This window comes from Hirundo rustica, chromosome 9 (genome assembly GCF_015227805.2).
Source record: "Hirundo rustica isolate bHirRus1 chromosome 9, bHirRus1.pri.v3, whole genome shotgun sequence".
NCBI classification, from domain to species: domain Eukaryota; kingdom Metazoa; phylum Chordata; class Aves; order Passeriformes; family Hirundinidae; genus Hirundo; species Hirundo rustica.
This window is the reverse complement of record NC_053458.1, coordinates 23,991,195-24,012,775: the sequence shown is the minus strand read 5'-3', so window position 1 is coordinate 24,012,775 and position 21,581 is coordinate 23,991,195. Positions and strand designations below refer to the sequence as shown.

Here is a 21,581-nt window from a genome sequence, read left to right as displayed (position 1 = left end):
GTCTCCAAGCTCGTCAAACCAATAGAAAAATTAAATAGGACCTCGAGGAGTTTGCAAGTTTACAACTTCAACTCCCAAGTCTGAGAATGTTTTACACTTATGTGAGTCTTAAAACAATTCAGACCAGAACCAAATAGTGAGCAAAAGAGGAGAGGGAGCATGAAGCAGGCTGTCCACAGGCAGAACAGAAGCAACGAAGAGGTGAAGGGAGAGGGAGTTGAAGCCATGTGAGCCAAAAAAATCCTGCTAGAATAAAAGCACTTTGCAACTCCCTCCATTTCACCCACAACAGCTTTTCCTGGTTGGTTCCAAAGTCCCACCAAACATCTCATCCAGTGCAGATGTTATTTAACTAATTCCTCTCTCACACTCTGAGAATAAAATTATGACATCATGGTTGTGGTTTATGCCTTTAAGATAATTACTAACAAAGAAGCTGGTTTGCTTTATGGGCAGCTTAACAGTAAAAAACCAAATGCAAAAAACCCACTACTGTTGTATTTTCCTCCACTATTCCCTCATACAGCTTCTCTTTCAAATATCTGCATTATGAAATCCAGTTCCTCCTACTTTTTCCAAAAAAATAGCAACACAAAGTATATGGATATCTGAGTTAAAGCACTACTCCCAAATGGCTGTCAGGAAACAGAGTTAAAGAGATTTCAGGATTTATCACCTCCTACAACATTTATCCTGCTCAACTACTTAAATTAAAATCCAGGTTCTTACACAATATTAATTACAGAATCCCCTCGCATTTCTGAAGATACATAAGGTAAAACAGAAACCTTCAGAGACCTTGTCAAGCAAGTTTGTTTTTTTTTTTTAAATTTCCAGTTACATATAACTTGCAGTTGGTTTAAAATTAACTCAAATCCTCTTAAATCACTAGACACAAGAAATGCCATACCAAGATTACCTGAGCTGGCTGGAAGGGATGGAGACCACGGAGTCCCTTCGAAGAGAGAATAGAGTGAAGTCTCCTGATGGGCAACTGAAGGGGTGACTTCTGGTTTTGTGCTGGTATTCATGTTTTTTCCATATACCTCATTGAACATGCTGTTGTTTGGATATCTTTCCTGAAAAAAACCAAAACAACGTAAGAGCTTATGTGTTAGATTTATTTCAAACACTGAGACTGTACAAAGGAAACAATTATAGTTCAAAATATTTCCTAATTCCTCTTTTACTTCCCAGCCCCATCTTCTTTGACCCTTAAATTTAACACTAAGTCCATCACATTCTGAATCAGAATAGATTTCTCCTGGTTGGACTGCAAAGTCTTCACAAAATCTTCAGATTCCTAATACTCAGAAAAGTTGTATCAAGACCCTGCTCAATTCTCTGAAAGAGAACAGGTAATTCATTGCTCTGGAAATAAAACACTACACACCACAGCACCCTGAGATGCACCTTTTCAATCAATTTCATGACTTCAATGAGAGCAAACGGCCCATAAATTCAGCAAGATTCAAAAGTACATCTGCAGAGATATAGCCAAGATTAATTTGGGAAGAAAACTGATAAAGGCAAATGTTAAGGTTGATACAGAATGAAATTACACATTCCTGGAGATTTCTTTCAGGTTTTCCACTGGCTTAACCACAAGCTCAAATAGCAAAAGGTGTTGGATTCTGGTTCTCACTCACCTGATTTAGAGAAAAGCCACTGAGGGACAGGAAAGATGATGACTGACACATCAATTCCGATGGTTTTTCCAGCAGGGACTTCTTCAGAAACCAAAAAGGGGAAAAGCGTAGTTAGCGCTCAGTGTAGGGACCAGGAGGAAAGTGTGTAATCAGAAACTGCCAAAGTGGTTTTGGTCACATATGCAACTTGTCTTGCACTTTAGCTCCAGCACCTTGGAGGACAGGGGAGGCAAGCTAACAAGTGCAAAAAAATCAGTAGTTTTCCTACTACCTGTAATTAACAATCTACAAATCAACAAACACGATAGCTGAGAGTCTCAAACAAACCCCACTGCCAGAAGAGGTTTTCAAATGCAAAGTCTGATACTCTGATACATCTAAGGGGGAGACTCCTGCCAAAAATACCTTATGGTTTTGAAAAACCTTGTACAAGTGAGAAAACCTTGTACAAGTGAGACAGGATCCCTCCCAGGGACACGGGGACTCCTTCGGACAAGATCAGACTCCTGTATGTGGCTACTGACAGAATATTTTTTCAGTTCTGAGAGCATTCCTGTTGTAAAGACTTCTTAGTGAGAGCAGCTAAGTGCTTTTTAAATTCGGTTTAGTACTCCAAGTGTCATTTAGCCCTCCCTCATTTCCATTATAAATTACTTGTAGAGAGGAAGGAAAAAAGCCCAACCCAAATGTTTAAAAGAAAAGTTCCAAAACTCCCCTGGACTTTTTACTTCCATGTAAAGATATTATGGACCGCAACCTTTATTCCATCATCATGTCACCTTCCTCTCACACAGCTGTTATTTCCAGCATATTATTTCTTGTCTTTCTGTTTGGCTCTTACTATGATTAAGGAGTGAAAAACTGTCTCTGAAATGAGCCTATTTAGAGAATAGCTAAGTTATCACCAACAGAAACTCAAGAAAAATTACCAAGCTTGGCTGGTAGACAATGAACATCACCAAATCTATGATCTGAATCACAATGCCACAGAATTAGTAAAACCACAAGTAAAAGTGTGTGTGAACTAAAATAAAAGCTGTAGTGTTGTTACAAATAAGCCCCCTCTTGCACTCTCACCAGCTCACCATGCCAGATGTTTTTAAATGTATTATTCAAACCACAAAAACCAGAAGGAGCATCCCTGTCTTTAACACAGTCACGGTACCTGGAATATTTTTGCTTTCATCCTGCAAACTTAAGACAAACAGCCTCATTTTCTTGGCAAGCGGCCCCTAGCTTGTTAGATTTTCAAAGTGACAGCTCATTACTTTGAAAGCACGTTTTAAAAGACACAAAATTCCCACTTGGCATCCACACGGCTTGCACAGCAAAGGATTTCCTTCCATTTGTCAGCAGACACAACAGCAGGACCTTCAAAGGAAGCTGCTAAAGCAGCAGCTATTAGTTTCTTGGCAAAGTTATCTAATGAGACAGAAATGAGTGTCTATTTTGCAACTGGCTCCTTGGGATGGCAGGCAAAATAACTGAGGAAGATAATCAGAGATTCTGAGTAGTCAGAAATAATTCTTTGTTACAGCTACTAATCTGAATGAGTACGATTTGATGAACATGCTTGTAGCCATAGTAGAAAGGCATGCTGCAGTTTTAGAGGCAATTAAAAATTTCAGCAGCTCTGAGACTCCCCAGCTAGTGAAATAGGAAGGGTTTAATAAAAAAAAGTGTAGGGAAAAAACCCTCTGTCAAACATTACAGTATTTCTGTAAGAGTTATTGTGTATTTATCCAGTTAATTGCTATTTTTTTCCAAAGCCATCTTTCTCTTTTTTCAATCTCTTCGGCATTGAATAGGGCAGCAATCCCCCTGCCTCTATGGAATTTTTATATACAGATTATAATCACAGAATCATATCAAAAATTGTAGAATGGCTTAGATTGGAAGGGGCCTTAAAACTCATCTCATTCCACCCCACTGCCCAGGGACACCTTCCACTAGCCCAGGCTGCTCCAAGCCCCATCCAACCTGGCCTTCACACTTCCAGAGAAGGCACAGCCACAGCTTCTCCCCAACCCCACAGGGAAGAATTTCCTCCTAGTATCTCATCTAAACCTCTTCTCTGTCAGTTTGAAGCCATTCCCCCTTGTCCTGTCACTACACCCTTGTTCTGATGACTCCCCACAACCCCATCAGTGCCCCCCCCGCCCTTGGTTACTAAACCCATACAACTGCAGAAGAGCAAGTGCGTTAAAGGATGTATCATGATGCATCAATCCCGCTCCTGTGGACTGCACTTACAAAAACCCCACAGTTATTCTGATTTCAGAACAAATTAGCAGGCCTGGATTCAGCCCAAAAGCTGTAGTTTTCACCCTTGTGAAAACTAGCTCAAAGGAGGCAGGGAAGTGGACAGGAGGGATGGGGGAGAGAAAGGAATTTCACATTTCTTATAATTTCAAAGAAGAAAGAGATGCCAGTTAAGAGTGAGAAGCAGCAGTATTACATCAAATACATACAAAGAGGCTTCGTCCAGGAAGAGAGGCGAGAGGCCCCAGCAGAGCTGGGTAAAGATCAGGAGGATTAGAGAAAATCAGCTCTTCCTCCTCCTCCAAGGCAGCCAGACTCTTTAACAGGTCCGGAGGAAGCAGAGGGGAGCTCTTGGGGTCCTAGTGACAGAAATGAGCACAGTGAGACAACAGAAGGCAGAAAGAACAGCCAGAGCAGGAGAGAGAACAGCAAGAGGAAGGCAGAAGACAACATGCAGAGGGTAAGGTGAGAATGGTGCTGAGGCACACACTGAGAGAACTCTGAGCAGAAACAACCACCAGCCATGCGGCCAAACGCACACGGGGAGAGGATCACGCATCAAAGTGACAGCAGGGAGCCATAATTAGTGCAGCATGTGCTTCCCCTTGCATCCACGCCACAAACTGAACCTGTTTCCATGTACAAGGACACCAAACAAAATCTTATAATCATTCTTCTACAGCTGACCTGTGAGTAATTTAGGTTTCAAGTAGAATTATGTTTGCATCTTCTTCTTTCCTCTGCTTGTGGAGTTTAAATCCCCTGAGACTTATTTCCACTGGTGACAGCTGCTATGCCAACACACAGCTGACCAGCTGGGCCAGTAGAATCAGCTCAGTGCTGGTCAGACTGGACAGCTTTACTTCTGTGAGGGATGCTTAAAGCACAAGCATCACAGGCATAGCTTCTCTCTATAGCACAATGTGCTGCCACCTTGGTATGGTTTCCCTTTGAGGACTGAGAACAAGGCTTTGACCCTGTCTCCAGCTAAAAACCACAACCTGACATCAGGGTAGGGGCAGACTCCTCTACATTGTCTGGCTTTTCTCCCAGAAGAATGAGCCAAGTGGTATCAGCTGACTTTCTCCATGTCCTGAGTGCAGTTACAAAGGCACACCCAGCCAAAGGTTTAAAAGGCCTCTGTTTAAGCCTCCTTATAAACGTCACCAAAAGCACTCACACACTACTCCAGGGCTGTTAATAAATAACAGAGATTGGTGGGTTTATAAACAGCAACACGAAGCACAATTACATAAACAGAAGTAAAGTATTCCATTACTGCAACTGGGAGCTAAGGAAGCCATTTAGCTCTCTCAGTGTTGTGGGATTTTCAGGAAGAACAAACAAACAAACAAATCCAAGACAAGACTGCTCCTACCATCCTTGATTGTTCAACCTATTGCAGCCTCAGCCATTCAATTCACTATAGCAGTGTTAAGAGTGCACCTAAAGTGTAACAATTCAACTGCAATTATTTGGGTGCTTTTATGGTTTTCATCAGTTGCCAGACAAGAATCTTCCCTAAAACTGCCTAAAGCTGCCATGTTTCTCAACCTGGCAGACACAGCACAGAGATGGACGTCACATCCACAGTGAACAAGACTTACATCTACTTGAAACCAAATCTTCAAGAGAGTGATCCTACACACAGCTTACTAAAACAGGGAATTCATACTTTGTGCTGGAACCCCACGTACTGACACTCAGATCTCTTTTTTAAAAGTTCACACTGACCTACTTGGGACCACAGGGCATTCCTGAAACAGAGAAATGCCAAGAGTTGCCAGGAACACCAGAGCCTTAGTTTTCCCCACCTGTAGCACAGATCTTACCTCAAAGGTCATCCTGGAGACAGCATCCTGCTCAGAGTGGAAGACCCCCTGCCGCTTCCCCCTGCGGTCCATGTTCGACTGCTGGGTCATCACCCTGTTGTCAGTCATGCCATAGGAAGAGTCCCAGTAATATTCTGGCACCTTGACTTCTGAGGGGTTCTGGTTATATGGCTCCATTGGGAAAGGCTTCATTTTTTTCTCCAGAGGTTGCTGTTGCATCACAGGAGGCTGTAATGACTGTTCAAAGAGTTTGAGAGGGTCCTGGGCCTGCAGGTAATAGGGCTGCTTCACAGACATCATCTTCCCCAGGGAGCCTTGGACTTGAGGGGGGTTCCAGAGCTGCTTCGATGAGTCTGTCTGTGGATACTGAGGCAGAGACACGGGATTTCACCAGCAGGGAGGAACAATTCATGTCACCCGAATGCCTAACTCCAGCCAAGCTGTCAGCCTGGCTCATGCATGACAGCAAATCAGAATGTTTGTGGAATGTTTGTGTTACTCATCAAAAGCAATTTCTGTAAGCACCTCATGCTCTCTAGTCAAGCTTTAAACCAATAGCCAAGTATAAGCTTTACTCTATCCAGTACCTTTTAACCCAAAAGCCTACAAACTAAACCTTTAGTAAGGTACTGAGCCAGCATTTTGCTGCCCAGAACACAAGCAGGGTCTCACCACTGGGTCCAGATTTGCCAGAAGGGAGATTTTCTCCAGCACAAGGTGAGCAAAGGAACTAAGAGCTGTAAGGGAACTGACACTGCAACCAGTTAACCAAAAGGAGAATGCAGGTGGAGGTTCACACTCAGTCCTCACCAAGACTCACACAAGAAAACTAGAAAGGCCTGAGATAGACATACCTCCTCCGTACCTTGTCTATATCAGAAACACACAGCAAATAGATGACAGAAAAAAGACATTCCATTCCAATACATACCTTCCTTTCAGTTACAGCATCATATGTTTCACACCCACCAAACTTCAGCTCATTTTCAAATTTGCCCAGAAGTTCACAATCAAAAAATTCTTTAACGACAAATTTGAAAGGTAATCCAGGAAGATAAGTTTTGAATGCTGCCGCTTATTTTTAAATAAAGGCCAGCATGTAGCACAGACCAAGTTTACCTGCTGGAATCCGGAGTGGTGTGGCGGGCTCTTCCCCAGGCCCTGAACAGCTTTGGTGGGGGACTGCTGCTGCTGCTGCTGGGCCAGAGCTTGGACCTGTAACTGGCTTGCGGACTGTGCTGTTGCCTGAGCTGGTAAAGATGAGAGGGGTTGCTGGGAAGGAGGTGGTGTTTGCTGAGGTCCCTGGGTCATTGGCCCTGGTCCAGAGGGCCGTTGCTGGCTGTAAGGAATGTGGGACTGTTTCCCACCTTGCACCTGGTTTCCTGCAGGCGAGTGAGCTGTGGGCTGGAGGAAGGTTCCTGGGACAGAAACGCCACCCGGGAAGGTGTACCCCGTGCTCATGGAGAAAGCCACAGGAGGGGGGACAACATAGGCTGGAGGAGGAAATCCTGGAAAAGATGAAAAATGTACCTTTAGTCACAATTTGGCAGAGTATACAACTCCCTCCAGAAAACTTTTAGCGGGGGTTTCTCTTCCTATGCTGTTCACTTAAGTAAAGGAGGCACTAATCTGCACACATGCACTGCAGTGTCCTTCCCTCCTCACCTTGGCACGTGCATGGCTGTGATCACACTAGGATTCCGAGTTTGTTTTGGCGTTTTCTTGCAATATTCCAGGCACTAACAGTGGTCAGCCATGGCAGTATCTGAGGGTCATGATTCCACATCCCTGTGTTCCCTGCCCCCAAGTCTCCCTGCTGTTTTTGATCCCTTTTCCCTTCATTGCTCTTAAGTTTTTGATGCTTTAACCCCGAAGTTTCCCCCCTTCAAATAAATGCATTTTCAGGGACTAAACGTCTGCAGGAACAAAGAGAAGCAATCGATACAGTGAGTGTACTGCCTCCTCCCAGAGGATCACCAGTCTCTGGATCAATTTAGAGAGGGACAGATGGCAACCAAACAAATCCTCATATCCATAAGATCAATTCCTTCCCAGTAGAAAGGAATCCCAGGTTTGGAAGGCAAACTTTATTTCTGCGTCTCACAGGCCATTTTTTATGCTAACTTTGGGACAGGGAAGATGTTCATCTGTCTTATATTGAGGAGCTCCAGGTAACAGGTGCAGGGAAGACAGAGCTTGCAGTTATTCCATGAGCAAACATGGATCGCTAGGTAAGACAGGCAGACTCCACAGCAAAATGGGACACACAATGCAGCAAGAGCAGCAAGTAAAAGCACACAAATTACATCTTCAAACATGAGCACCACTACAAAAGAAAGTGAGTTTTAAAGCAAGCAGTGTGATTGATCTTTTGCAATGGAGTCTGAAGCACAGGGAATGCTTCAGAAGCAGTGCTAGCAGAAAGCTTTGTCATGTTCAGACTAACTACAAGAGCCTAGCGTGAAGCTCCTTGATCTCATACCCACTAAACGAGAAGGCAGGTGGTAGATTTCATGACAAACCTCGATTCCAAAGCGTAAGGAATCTTATTTATCTCATTTCAGTTCTGCTATGCCGCTTTTTACTACTTGACAAGATGTTCAACAGGAAAACCCATGTTCATTAACAGAGCCCCTACCTTCCAGAGGCTGTACCAGCCACTATTACAGGATTTTTCTCAGTCAACAATAAATGATGCTTCAAAAGAATGATGCAAATTACCTGGCCGGCTAGGAAGGGGAGGGAAGGCTCCTGGGTGATGAATAGGGATGAACTGGGAACTGCTGGCCTGACTCGGAGTCTGAGTTACAGGTGTTTTCCTGGCTTCAGATACCGGAGTCTTCCTCATCTCCGTCTGGGATTTCACCTGATGCAAAAGAAAGTATGAAGAGCCTAAATTTCCACATTAACCATATCATGTCTCAAGCCAAAAATTAAACTCTCAGATTGAGCAATTATTTTCTTTTCCCTATGTGACTGAGAGAAGTTTGCAACACAGAGCCCTCCTCACTGACCTCAAACAGATTACCCTGCATGTCCTCAGGCACTTCTCACCTCACAAAAGCACTCAAGGATATTTACTCAGAAGATGCAAGGGGCTCCTTCTCTAGCACAAGAGTGAGAAGCAGACACAGTATCTCACACCATCCAAGGAACTTACCACGCTGCTCACCTGCCGTGTTTAAAAACAGTGCAGATACTACTATGCTTCTCCTAGGGCATTGCTTCAACCTAAGCCATGCTACTTACCTGCAGCCCCTTAAAAAACAAACACGCCACATTCTTCCTGAGGAATTCTCTCAGCCTAATCCATACAGTGATGCATATGCACAAACTCCTCCCTATGGAATTCTTTTGACCCAGAGCATACAAGACAAACAGCAGGAGTGCTTCACCTCATTCAGTTTACTGTGTAACTGCAGGGTGTTCTGTTAAAAGAGCTGCACCAGTTAAAGGCAGAGAGAAGAATGTAATGTAATGTTTACCTTATTCTGAGTCTCCCGAGGTCTGGGTCTTCCTGGGGAGGAAGACAGAGGGGAAGACTACTTTCCCTTTCTGTTCAGCTCGGCAGAACTGCCTGGAATGCAAGATGGAGCAGGCAGGAAAAAGACAGCAAGCAAGGAACCCGGGCAATACAGAAAGGGCCCAGGAGCAGACCTGACACCAAGCCTCAAAGGTGAGTGAAAGAAAGGGTTGTATCAGGGATCAAATTAAAAAAAAAAATCCAAACCAAACAATAACCCCCACACCATAACTGCGTGGGGTTTATTTAGACATTCAGTGCTGCTGAGTTGAAAGATACAGGACAGTTCTTTTCTGCCAAATTACAGTAGTAAAGGGATAGATGCATTCTAATCCTTTCTTAAGTTCTTTTTCAAATTGAAATTCCCCACTGAGAAATTACGGGAATGTTGGGTTCTTTCTACATTTGTAAAATTGGGAGGTTTGGGTGGATTTTTCATTTCCTAATAGAAAAAGTCTGGAAGGAACTCCACCTCAAGGTTCTGGCTATGCTAAATACCACAAACAATGCAGGCCCTTGCTCATGCCGCATCTCTTCACCCTCCATCACATTCAGCATATTTAATTTATGTTGTGCTGTTCCTTTTCCCTCCACAATAAGCTGAATATTTTTAAAACCCATATCAAGCACTATGCATTGTTTTACGGAAATGCTGGAGAATTCCAAGATGCTCTTCCTGCCATGGCATTTTAAAACTCCAGCTCTACCCATCAAAAACACAAGTATGCTATAACACACTTCCAGAGAATGGCTTTCAAAAAGCCCCCTGCATGATTTACAGTTAGCTTTATAAAAACTTAAATCACTAAAATTGATTAATCAAGACAAATTTCAGTTCCTTCCTTCCATTTGATAACACCTCAGAAGTGTCAATGCTACCAAATATTTAACACCACAATAGCCCTAAGTGTTCCTACACAGTGCTTGAGAGAGGCACCGTTTTATTACAGGGACCTCTTAAGAGTATGCTACACTTTGAGTCAGTCTGCACTGAATTTCCTCAGCTCCTAACATTATCTTCTCTAGAGAGCAGATATTCAACCCACATCACATCCTGCCTGAGCATGCAAGTTTCCCATATATCTGCAAAGCAGGATTGATCCCTTCTGAACCACATTCTTCATATTTTTGCCAAGTAGGAACTGCAGCATTTAAGCTTTTGAAGTCAATGAGCAATGTAGGAAATAAAGCGTGAAATTGCTAGGAGTGCCAAAGCAGAACACAAACAGTACCTCAACTGGTATGAAACCTATACTGGTTTCTGGGTGCAGGGGGAAGCAAGCCCTCCCTCTATCCTGGAGCAGGTCTGGATAAGCAAGTCCACCAAATTATATGAAACAAAAGGTATTTCAGTGGACTTGTTGCCCTAAATGCAGCTGATGGAGTTAAAAAGCCAACATTAATTTCTATTCAAGAAGAGTCAAACAAAACAAACAACATCAGAGCAGATTCTGCTACGGCTGGGTTTGTGGTATCTTAAGGCTAAATCAAGCAAATTTCTGATAAATAAGCCATCGTCCCTATCTAGAAAGCTACACATAGTCCTCAGATCTGGTAGGTTTTTATCCACCTGAAGTCCTTATTTTGCAAGACAGAGGCACAAAGATCAAAACCAGGAGTTATGCTCAGACCCACAACAACATTCCCGATGCATGTGACAAACAAGCAACTTACTATTCTAACTCACACTGGTTTTCAGACACCAGAATCGTATTCCACAACTCACAATTGCCCCCTGGTTTCTGTAGCCTTTACAGAAACCCTTTGTACCCTAAGGTATGGCTCCCCTGCAAAACCGACTGAATAATGCTGCCAGTTCAGACATTTAATTTCATAATCGTGATGCTTAACAGCAGATCATCAGGAGGAAAACAGGGAGAATAATCCAAGGCTCCTAAACAACACAAGCTGGAAAAACTGAGAGATGGTTTGTGTTGCCTAGGGAAAAGACCTCAGTTGCACAGGCCTTTGGAGCAGCTGCAAAGAGGAAGAGTTATTCTGCAGACCTGTCCTGGGCAGCAGTAATGGGCTTACACAGAGGCAAGGGACATAAAGTGCATTAGGAAGTAATTTCCACTTGCAAGAACAGTGAAAAACTAACACAGTTTCTCTAGGGAAATAACAGAAATCTCCATCACTATCATTGAATAGTCATCATCAGGGAATGACTGAGATACAGCCAAATTGTCCAGGTACAAATCAGATCAGCCCTGACACTCTCTACCCTCATTTACTATGAGTCAGTGGAATGCAGACCAGCAAATTCACTGTTTACTTGATATGTTTCACAGGAAATGCTCCAAGAAATAGATACAAAAGCATGCCTTTAAAAAATATAACTGGTGAAAGAGCAGCTGATGTGAAAACAAACCATTTTGAGCAAGTTCCTTAGCAGACTGATGATTTAAGAGCACAGTGGCATTCCTTACTTTGACAGAGAGACACCAGATTGCACCCACACTCCAGAGAATCTTACTCCACATATATACAATTTGGTGCTTTTGAGACATGTTCCAATTGTTGAATGTGCACCAGTCAAATGAAGTGAAAATGCAGAGTATCCACTTCCTTCACAACAGACCCCAGAATGGCAAGAGCATAACTACGACCTGGCCACATGAACTGCCTTGGTGGCCTAAATAATTTGTGGAATGGGTAGAAATCTGTTTTTTAAGACAGTTATAGCACCTCCCATTGCACTCTTTTCCCCCCTCTCTCTCTCTTTTTGAGACAGCGTGAAGGAAAAGCAAAGAGATCCTAAGATCACCATCACCTGGTCTCTGCAGTAGAAATATTTTATATTACTGAGCATTAGCTGCAGCTGCAGGGCCCACAGCAAGACCTCAGCTCTACCATACTCTACACAAGCAGTGACTGCCCTGACACACCATAGCACTGTCTCAGGCACAGTATCCCTCTGAGCTAAAGGCTTACCTGAACTGCCACATTCTGCTTTCCCGCTTCCTGCATCTTATCCAAGCCGCATTTCTTGGTCTCGTTCTTTCTCTTATTGTTATCCTTCTTCCCATCATTCTTATTTGCTACTATTCCTTTGCTAAAGTCCCGTCTCTCCCTCGCTATGTCCTTTGGGGGGTAGATGCGCCCTTGTTCTCTGTTCATCTCCCGGGGTTTGATATTCTCTTTGAAGGTGACCATTGGTTTTTCTCCTGCATCACAGCTGTTGCTCAGGCTTCTGCCAGAGGACAACACTGATTTGAGTCCAGGGCTCCCATCAGCACACAGCGGCTCTGCCATGGATGTCTCCTGCAAGGCGAGACTCTCTTTGGCTTCACTAGGGTCCTCCAGTAAGAGCTCCGGGATTTCTGTCACAAACAAGAGCTTTCCTACCTCATTTTCACACTGAATCAACCTGAAATACAGGAAGGCATTAAAAAGCAAGTACATAAACTACATTACTTATCATAATCAGTCTGTGAAGGAATAGCACACTGACCAACAGAATATACTGACAGTGCTGTCAGCATCTCATGCTCACAATTACAGCTAACTGCTGTATTGAACAGAGAGAAAAATAACATTCCACACTGGAACCTGTGTCACCTCAGCTTCCAGTAGCATGGGAAACACAAAGAACTTGCAATTACCTTGGCTGGTTGTCAGCAATCCATTTGCCTGTGAAGATCAGGCGCTGCTGCCGTATCCGACGTTGCTGCCCTTCTTTATCCCCTGTTATTGCCTGGTGGCCTTTGGAAAAATCCAAGTTCCTAGTATGGACACAGAAGGGGGAATATTAATTACACAACTACCCTCTGCAATATCCTATTTTTCTAGAAACATGTCAGCATTGCTCTATTAAAAGATGTGAACTTTCACCAAATATTATTCAAAACATGGCTGTTAAGAGACGTCTGATTTACATATGTAATTCTTGTCTGGTAAGGTGCATGTACATTAAAGAGGTTCAGTGAGGTCATGAGCAGTATTATAACCTCAAGAATTTCTTAGGACTACACTGTCCATTGCAGTTGTTTTGAAGAGACCAACATCAATCTATACAGCATAAACATACATACATAAGATATTGTAAGGAACAGGCCAATGTCTGTAGAAGTCATGACATCAGCAAGGATGCAGGATCCTTTAGCTGTCACCCACCTGAATGATGGCCTCAGAGCCAGGAATCCTTGCAACTCAAATTCTTCTGGAAGGGGAGTTGCTGACAAACAGACAGTAAACAGCATAAGGAAAGCATGAAAGCACTGAGCACAGTATCACAGCAGATACCTCTCTATACATGCTAAAGTCTTCTATTAACTGGTCCACCCCACAATCTGAGGAAATTCAGGAATGATAAAGCAGAGCAGTCTGCTCAGAACAAGAAAAAGCAATTGCAAAGTATTCACATGAAATAATACAAGAAGACAACTTGCTTCCTTATTTGCTCTTCAACTGTAATTCCCCACATTAGCAGGAAAAACATTGTTTTTCCCAGTTCTTTATAGCACAGACTACAAGTGTCCTTACCATTATTACTGGACAGATCTTCTTCATGAGGCTGGAAACTATTTAGAAGAGAGATCAGCCAGGGCCATATGCTAAAAATTAGAAAACAGGACAACCCTAAGTCAAAATTGCAAAACATGGGATGTGTTTGCTTTACCAAAAAAACACTGAATGTTGTTACCATCACAGTGTACATTAATCCTCTGATTCCCAAGAAGTTTCTCGCCAAGTGTCAGTGAAAAGACCACTTTCTTGAAAGAATTACTCTTACTAAAAAGCCAACCCCAACCTAAAGTTCCCAAGGAAGCCAGGCTCTCACAGCACAGTGTTCATTATCTAGCAGGCCAGAGAGCCTGTTTTGAATTTAACCAGATAAACCTAGAGCGTGAGCAAGTGCTGGGAGCACCTGTCTGCAATTCATGCTCTCCAGCCCAAAGCTGATGGCTCTCAAAGCACAATCAATGACTCAGTTTAGGCAGCAAAAGAATTGCACAGCTGTGCAGAAGTACTTCTGCTCTGTGAACAAGAACACTGCATTGTAGTGCTGGAGCATTTAGCACCAAGGGAAGAGACTAAGTAAGAGTTGCACAAAGAAAGATCATTAAACTAGAGGTGAACTTGCAGTCCCTTGCCTTGTCCTCACAATACCGGTAACAAGCCATGACTGGAAATTCTTCCCAAAGGCCCTAGAGCAAACAATTTTAAAATCACACTGATCACTGCATAGATGGTTAACATTTAACTGCTACTACCAGGCTGCTTGCTCCTGTTTACTAAAAGCTCCCACCCAGAAGTCCAAAAATCCTTCTGCTTTACTGATGGGCACCATGGAAACAACAGAAAACCATTTCAGGATGCCCACTGTGCCCAGTGTAGGAGAAATGAATGTATCCTCCTCGGCAAGGCTCTCAGCCATCACGCAGCCCATGGCCTGGAGAATGCACTGTGCTCCCAACAGCACTGTACACCCTCAGCTGCTTTCCCACACAGCTGTGGGCACACACAGCACCATCTTCATGATTATTCTCTACACTACACCGAGCAACAGCTCCTTCCCATGACTGACAAGGAACAAAAGAAGGGAAAAACACCCCAGAGGTCTTCAGTGAAGCAACTCAATAATATGTTGTCCTGAAAATGGGTTCTTTCAGAGAATCCCAGAATGGTTTGGGGTGGAAGGGACCTCCCACCCTGTGCCATGGGCAGGGACACCTTCCACTACCCCAAGCCCTGTCCAACCTGGCTTTGGACACTTCTAGGGATGGGCCAACCACAGCTTCTCTGGGCAAGCTGGGCCAGGGCCCCACTGCCCTCACAGGGAAGGATTTCTTTCTAACCAATCTGAATCTACTCTCTTTCAGATTAAAATAATTTACTCCACGAATTACTACCTTATGTCCTCCCTGCAGGGACTACTTGATATCAAGTAAGTATCTTGCCTATTAAAATATAGGCATTAGTCTTCCTTCAGGATGTGCAAATGGCAATAGTCATCACCATCTCAAAACCTAAATTTTTTTCCTAAAACTCTTTTCCTAAATCTTGCCTTTAGGAATTCAGAGGTTTAAGCACCCAAAACTCCACAAGGTTTTTTGTTTCTTATTTAACAAACCAAAGTTACAGGCATCCCTGTTCCCCATGCATCACACTGCTCTCCTTGGAGTGCCCGTCTTAGGAACAATACTCATCCAGCTGCATCACTAACAGTCACTCTGATCCTAAGAAATCACCTTACAGAAACACTTTACTGAATCAAGGTCATCCATGAAAAAGTTAACAGACTACTAAAAAATTTGTGAGTTTTGAGCAACTTATGCCTTAATTAATGAGATCAGTGGCAAAAGTGAAAAATCAGAGCAACAGTCCAGAACAGTTATACCTGCACTGATGTTTAAACAGCCCCTCTACTAAACTGGATTTAATTCCTAGGTGACTACATTCCAGCACTGCCTAAGTGATGGTTTAGTGCATGAAATTAAGGCAAGTATTCCCCTGCCACTTCCCCCAATAATCTGAGAAATCATTACACTAGATAAGACTACAGGAGCATTCAGTAGTTATGCTCAAACTGGACATTATAAAATAGTGTCCGATTGTAAAAAACTCACAGCAAACCTAAAGACAATTAAAAGAGTCAATTTTCTCATGTAACCAACAAGTCTTTGCTTTATAAACTTTTTAGCGTATACACTTTCTATTATTCTGGCATCTGTAATGATGAATTGTACGATCACTTTTGCCATGACTAATTCGTGGATCAACAGTAATTAGTACCTTCATGCAACAAAATGTAACAAGAGAAAGATTAACACTCACTACCGTCTTTCATCAACCACTGCCTCCTGGAAAACACTGGGCCTAAGTTTCAGCCAGTCCATCGAAACCTTCACAGCTGGAAGAGGATATGCAGCCCCAGAGTCCTCCTGGTAGTCATTTTGTAAAGGACACTTGCACAGAACTCCAAGAAATGACACTAGAAACAGAGTAACAAGAAAAAAGCAAAAGAAAAACAATCCATGTGTGGGAATGACACTTCAAAGTTATCAAATAACCTAATCCAACATATCCACCCCATAAAGCCATATTGTAAGAGCTAGCTCTTTAAAACAAGGCAGCCCAGCTACCTCATCCTAAACAATCCGCCAACAGATCACAACACAGGGCTCTTTAATAGTTTCCTACTATGCAGCAGAATTTTGATGTTTACATCCCTTAACTGTCATAGCAAGTCATTTTGCTAAGTTAAAAAAATCAGGTGAGACAAGCCCAGTGCAAAAATATTCACTCACCTGTTTATCAGAAATTATCAACTCAACTACCTACCGGCACTTTATTCACTTCAACCAGCAGGCACACAAATGTACTGGAGCTCTGCAGGCAGGCACCCAGCCCAGACCCCTTAGGGCACAGAAACTGAGAAAGAGTAACCACACCAGTGTGACCATTGTGCCTTCAGAATCAACTCCAGGCTGGAATTTGGAGAAATCCAGCTATTCAGAAATTTAAGTGTTGACAAACAAGGCCAAGCTGACAAGAGGTTCAGTCAGGTTAAGAAAATCACCATCATGTGGCTAGAGTCTAAAATGCTCTGCACTCTCACTTATCTCCTGGTTGATATTACCAAAGCCAAAGAAGTAGCTGAGGTCCTGCTGACTCAACTTCAGTTCTGTTGAATCAGAACCAGTTCCATTCAAAGCAACTCCAACTGTATGCAGCCAGCTGGGGAGCAGCCCCGTAAGAGGCGTACAACTCACCACCAAGCTGGATCCAGTTTTGCATCCAAGTTCAAATGTTCTTTCAGGACCAGGAAAATGATGCAGAGTTCTGTAAAGCTTCAAAGAGAGGAAGCCCGGACACAGAAACCCAGTGTCAGTCAGCACTGCTGACATAAATGATCCTGTGTGACCATCATCTCTCATAACTTTCTCCCTAATGTCTATTCTCAGCACTTACCGCATAGAGCCATTAAGCTAGATCATGACAGGAAATTACTAATGGATTCCACATTAAAATCAAGAGGACTACAAAAATCAATTAGCTCCCCCACTTACTGAAGAGAGCCAGGAGCTGTGTCCAGCAGAGCTGCTCATCCTGGCTGTAGCTGTGTTGCTCTGTTTCATTGCTGAAGTCTCGCAGGTGGTGCAGCTGGAACAGGTTGATCACAGTAATATGGACTAACTGCTGAGAGTTGAAGGCTTTCTGGAACAACAACCTCTGCAACAAAGACACAAAGTGTATGTAATTTTAGATGGCAAAGCACATGCTTAAAAGGACTGGTAGTTGCTCCTTCACTGCTTGACTAATGCTTCTGCCCTTAGGCAACATTCATTCTGGATTTTATTTTCAGGACATCCCTCCCAGCACAGCACTGGACTTCCCAGGAGGACCCCACTGTTAAGCACAAGGTTTTTGCTCGCATGCCAGCTGAGACACAAAACAAATCAACATCCCCTTGCACGTGGCTCTCTTCCAGAGCAAGTGCAACTTCAAAGGTGTATTGACAGCATTGCAAAGAGCCATAGATCCACTGGGTTTGTCTGCCTGGCAAAGAAACAGCATGGAGAAGGTGACATTTTAAAAAAAAAAAACACCCCAGGAAAATTTACCTACTGCATGGTTATGCATTAATAAAGACTAACCGGACTTTATGGGTCATGGGCTGCCTTGGCAAACTAAATTAGCGAGAGCTACTTACAAATGCCTTTCAGTAACTATACCAGAAAAGACATCTTTCTCAGGACAGGAAAGACTTCAAAGCTTTTTGTGGGGAAAAAGGGAGCTAACCCTAAATTTCAGCCAATGTATTTACAGACACAACAATCAGGGAATCATGTGGATTAACTAGTGTAAGAAACAGGAAAAGGTTTAAGCTCTGTGTTCACCCCTGACACTCTCATTTAGGGCATGAAGCACTGTACAGCTGACAACTGAGACTAGCAGAGCTGCCAGCAGGAGCACCCAGGGCCTGACTGAATGCTCCCAACCCTGCAACTGCTCTCCTCAGAGTTAAAATGAGCCACAAAGTTAAACTAATTCACTACCATACAGCAACTTCACCTCCACATTCAACTTGTTGAAGCCAGAAGAGTTGCTCTCTGATAAATCAGGCCTTATGCTGCATAATATAAACAAAAAGGGTTATCTAAGCAACAAAACCAGGCTCAATTAGCTGTTTTAACACTCTGGATCAGTTCAGAAAATTAAGACTGTTCCACATGCCTGAGCAATGGTCATAATTATTGATTATAAGCACTGTGGAAAAAGTAGTACTTGTTCAAAAGCCAGCATCACACACAGAGATACAATTATTTCATTTTGAAACAGTATAAACTGCCAGGGTTGGAACAGCCCACATTGAAAGCTATTTCATAGCAAGTTCTGTGGCTTTTAAAATTTATTTTAAAGACAGCGTTAAATTGTGCTGCTACAACTAGGTAAAGACAAAAAAGTGTAAAAGGACACTGTAAAGAACATTTGTGATTTTTTATACTGCTCAGACCATATTCCCCTTTCCTTTTCCCCTTGAAAAGCATTCACTGCTCTGCTGAACATACCCATCCTCCCTGCTTTTTTTCCACAAATTAGGAAGCTGAAGCAGAGCACTTTCTAAAAGGCATTTACCAGTTAACACTATGTCCACTTCTGAAACTGAACTACTTTGCATAAATACCTTACTTTTAAAAATCTTTTGTTTGATCTTTGCTGTATTGTCCAACATAATGAGCTGGGCATGTAATCAGTGGGACTCCTGGATTTTTCCATGGAAAACATATTCTGCATAGTTCTAGTTCACACAAAGTAAGGTTGTATGGGACACTTTTCAAGGGCAAACTGTTAACAGGAGAGACAAGTTTTCCAAGGCAGATTAAAAGCAGCCTTAATAACCACTGGGAGTGAATGAATGCCATCCAAAAAATGAAGCTCTCAAAATTCCTCAGACCACCAAGCCAAGACTTCACAGATGAATCAAGTCCCTTTCACAGATATCCAAGTGAATCATCCAGGTTAAAGAGCAGAGAATCACCAGTGGTCACTGATTTCTCCTGTATCTCCACTACCCATGGACCATGTGTGAAATGGGAAAACATCGTCCTAATCTTGGCAGAAGTTACCAGAACTATCCAAAGTTAGCTGCAATGCAATCCTTCCCTAACTGGCTACTTGAGCTTCCTGTATTTTATCATGTGAAAGAACAATTACTGAACTGTGATTTCAGAGCTCAGCTGGAAAAAAGATTCTCCTCAATATACTAATTAGTATGTTGTTAGAACTAACCTTGAACTGTTCTTCCAGCTTTTCTCGTAGAGGGCTCAGCTTCTCCAAGCTCTTACTCAGGTACACATGGCCATGAAATTTAATAAATGCCTTGATGAAGTCAGACACGCTCCATCGAGTCTTCACCTCATCACGACTGCATTTAGAATAGAAATACCTGATTCAGTCTTTGGAATTACACACAGCTGCACATAACACTACAGAATTACTCCAAAATGAGGGAGAAATGTCCATGCAAAGCTACTTTTCACGTTGGCACAATGTGCTTATTTCCTGCATTCACTAATCACAGTCAGGAGCATCATAAACTATTCTTTGATCCATACACCTGTGAGGATGTTCTGACTAGACAAGGGTCGAGGGATTTCTGTTTCCACTGCCAAATATGAATAAATTCTAGCAAGGCAGGTACTTTTAAAAGAAATATCTTCCAACTTATCTGAGTGGCAATAATTTACTCTTAGTCTCACCTTTCCAGTGCTTTAGAAAGTGCTTTTTGTAGGTTAGTGGAGGCAGCTGGGAAAGGAAACTTCACAGCAATGCTTCTGCAGTAGTAGAAAATTGTGGTCAAGTGGTCTCCTTTGGAGGAAGCTAGGATAGCCAACTGATTATAAGGCTGACCTAAGGAGAAAGAGACAAGTTGTCCAACAAGCTGTCCTGGGGGGGGCAAAAAACACGCTAGACTTCAGAGTACTTGTGGTCACTTGGAAAGGGAGCATGAAGTCCTCAGTTCTTCAACAGACAAGGCTCAGATCCATCTGCTGACCTTTTCACCCCAGCCCTGGATCTGCACCACTCCAGTGAAAAAGCTGCTAAGCTTCTAAATTTGGGGTGCATCGGCTATGGGGCGGGGGGGGGGGGAGGGGGGTTATTAGGTTTTTTTGTTGTTTTGTTTGTTTGTGTGGTGGGGTTTTTGTTGTTTTCTTTGTTTTGGGTTTTTGTCTTTCTTGTTTGGTTGTGGTTTTTTGTTTGTTCATCTGTTTTGTTGCCTTTTTTGTACTTTGGATGGAGAAGGATTGGGTATGGGAGTCTCTGTATGATTTTGTTTGCTTGTTTGTTTCAGGGGGTTGAGTTTTTGTTCTGTTCAGTTGAAATGCAACTGGCCAAAAAACTGAATTACTGATTTCAGTAGCCCAGCTTAAAAGTGACTTACCCCTCTATCACCATTCCTACATTTTGGGTCACTAGAAGACAAGATCTAAAAAGCTAGATCCCTGAACTAAAGAATTCATTAACTCCCATCAGTAACCTAAAAAGTCCAATTTTAGCTACTAAACATTATAAATTGGCATGGGAATAAACAATAAAAGAAAAAAAAAACCCAATGCTGATGTAAAGCAAATTTTCATTAAATGTACTTTATAATATATGAATGTAACAGAGTACAGCAGTAGTAAAGCCTTGGAGTAAAGCTGCGTATTACCTTCCTTGTTTCTAAATCTGCACAAAAAGGAAGTGACACAGATCATGCAAATAACCATTATCTGAATGATTTACTGATGTGTGAGGCTTTATGGTATGGTTGTGGGGAGAATTTGGGGAGGGACATTTATATAAAAGCCCAGGTTTTCAACTGCCACAGAAGAAAACAATATCCCAAATCCTCCCTTGGAATTATGAACTGAAAAGGTATCCCAGACTCACCATTAGAAGGGACAAGCTGAGCTGCATGTCTGTAGTAAGACTCTGCCTGGCTGGTCTGATTCCTATAGCGAGCTAAGAAAACAGCAAAGGGAAAAAAAAACAAGTTGAGGCATAGAATTCCACTCCCATGCATTTAATTTCATAAAATGCAACTTACCTGAAGAGCATTTCACAAGCATTTCAGAAATAAGCATCAGAAGAATATGCAATTACACCAAACAGCACCAAGATTTGACACATTCAATTCTGCCGTGGCTGTTTTGCCTCAGACCTAAGACTGCCTTACGGACAACAGTGCCAAGAACACCACATATAGAGCGCTAAAAATATTTTTTATCCCTCTTTGCAAGATCACCAACTAGATCTATTTTTAGGTTGTTCAAAAAGTAACTGCAGATTCCTGTGAAAAGAGAACTTTCTACAACACAAAGT

The 21,581-nt window shown here is 42.6% G+C and overlaps 1 protein-coding gene across 5 annotated transcripts in view; it reads right to left on the bottom strand.

Annotated features, from left to right (window-relative positions):
* SMG7 (SMG7 nonsense mediated mRNA decay factor) overlaps positions 1-21,581 on the bottom strand; it is a 52,718-nt gene that overhangs the window by 3,408 nt on the left and 27,729 nt on the right. Inside the window, exons 6-21 of one of the 5 annotated variants that reach the window (XM_040072620.1) lie at positions 21,150-21,221; positions 19,976-20,126; positions 19,506-19,641; positions 17,282-17,444; positions 16,047-16,203; positions 13,752-13,822; positions 13,383-13,443; positions 12,872-12,991; positions 12,201-12,636; positions 8,465-8,609; positions 7,111-7,251; positions 6,863-6,993; positions 5,744-6,109; positions 4,121-4,270; positions 1,650-1,730; positions 920-1,079 (exon numbers count right to left, since the gene is read on the bottom strand). In XM_040072620.1, coding sequence (XP_039928554.1) covers positions 920-1,079; positions 1,650-1,730; positions 4,121-4,270; positions 5,744-6,109; positions 6,863-6,993; positions 7,111-7,251; positions 8,465-8,609; positions 12,201-12,636; positions 12,872-12,991; positions 13,383-13,443; positions 13,752-13,822; positions 16,047-16,203; positions 17,282-17,444; positions 19,506-19,641; positions 19,976-20,126; positions 21,150-21,221 — 2,541 coding nt within the window. Of the gene's footprint in view, positions 1-919; positions 1,080-1,649; positions 1,731-4,120; positions 4,271-5,743; positions 6,110-6,862; positions 7,252-8,464; positions 8,610-12,200; positions 12,637-12,871; positions 12,992-13,382; positions 13,444-13,751; positions 13,823-16,046; positions 16,204-17,281; positions 17,445-19,505; positions 19,642-19,975; positions 20,127-21,149; positions 21,222-21,581 lie in introns of all 5 variants that reach the window. The other 4 variants (XM_040072618.2, XM_040072623.2, XM_040072619.2 and 1 more) reach the window with 4 other exon arrangements.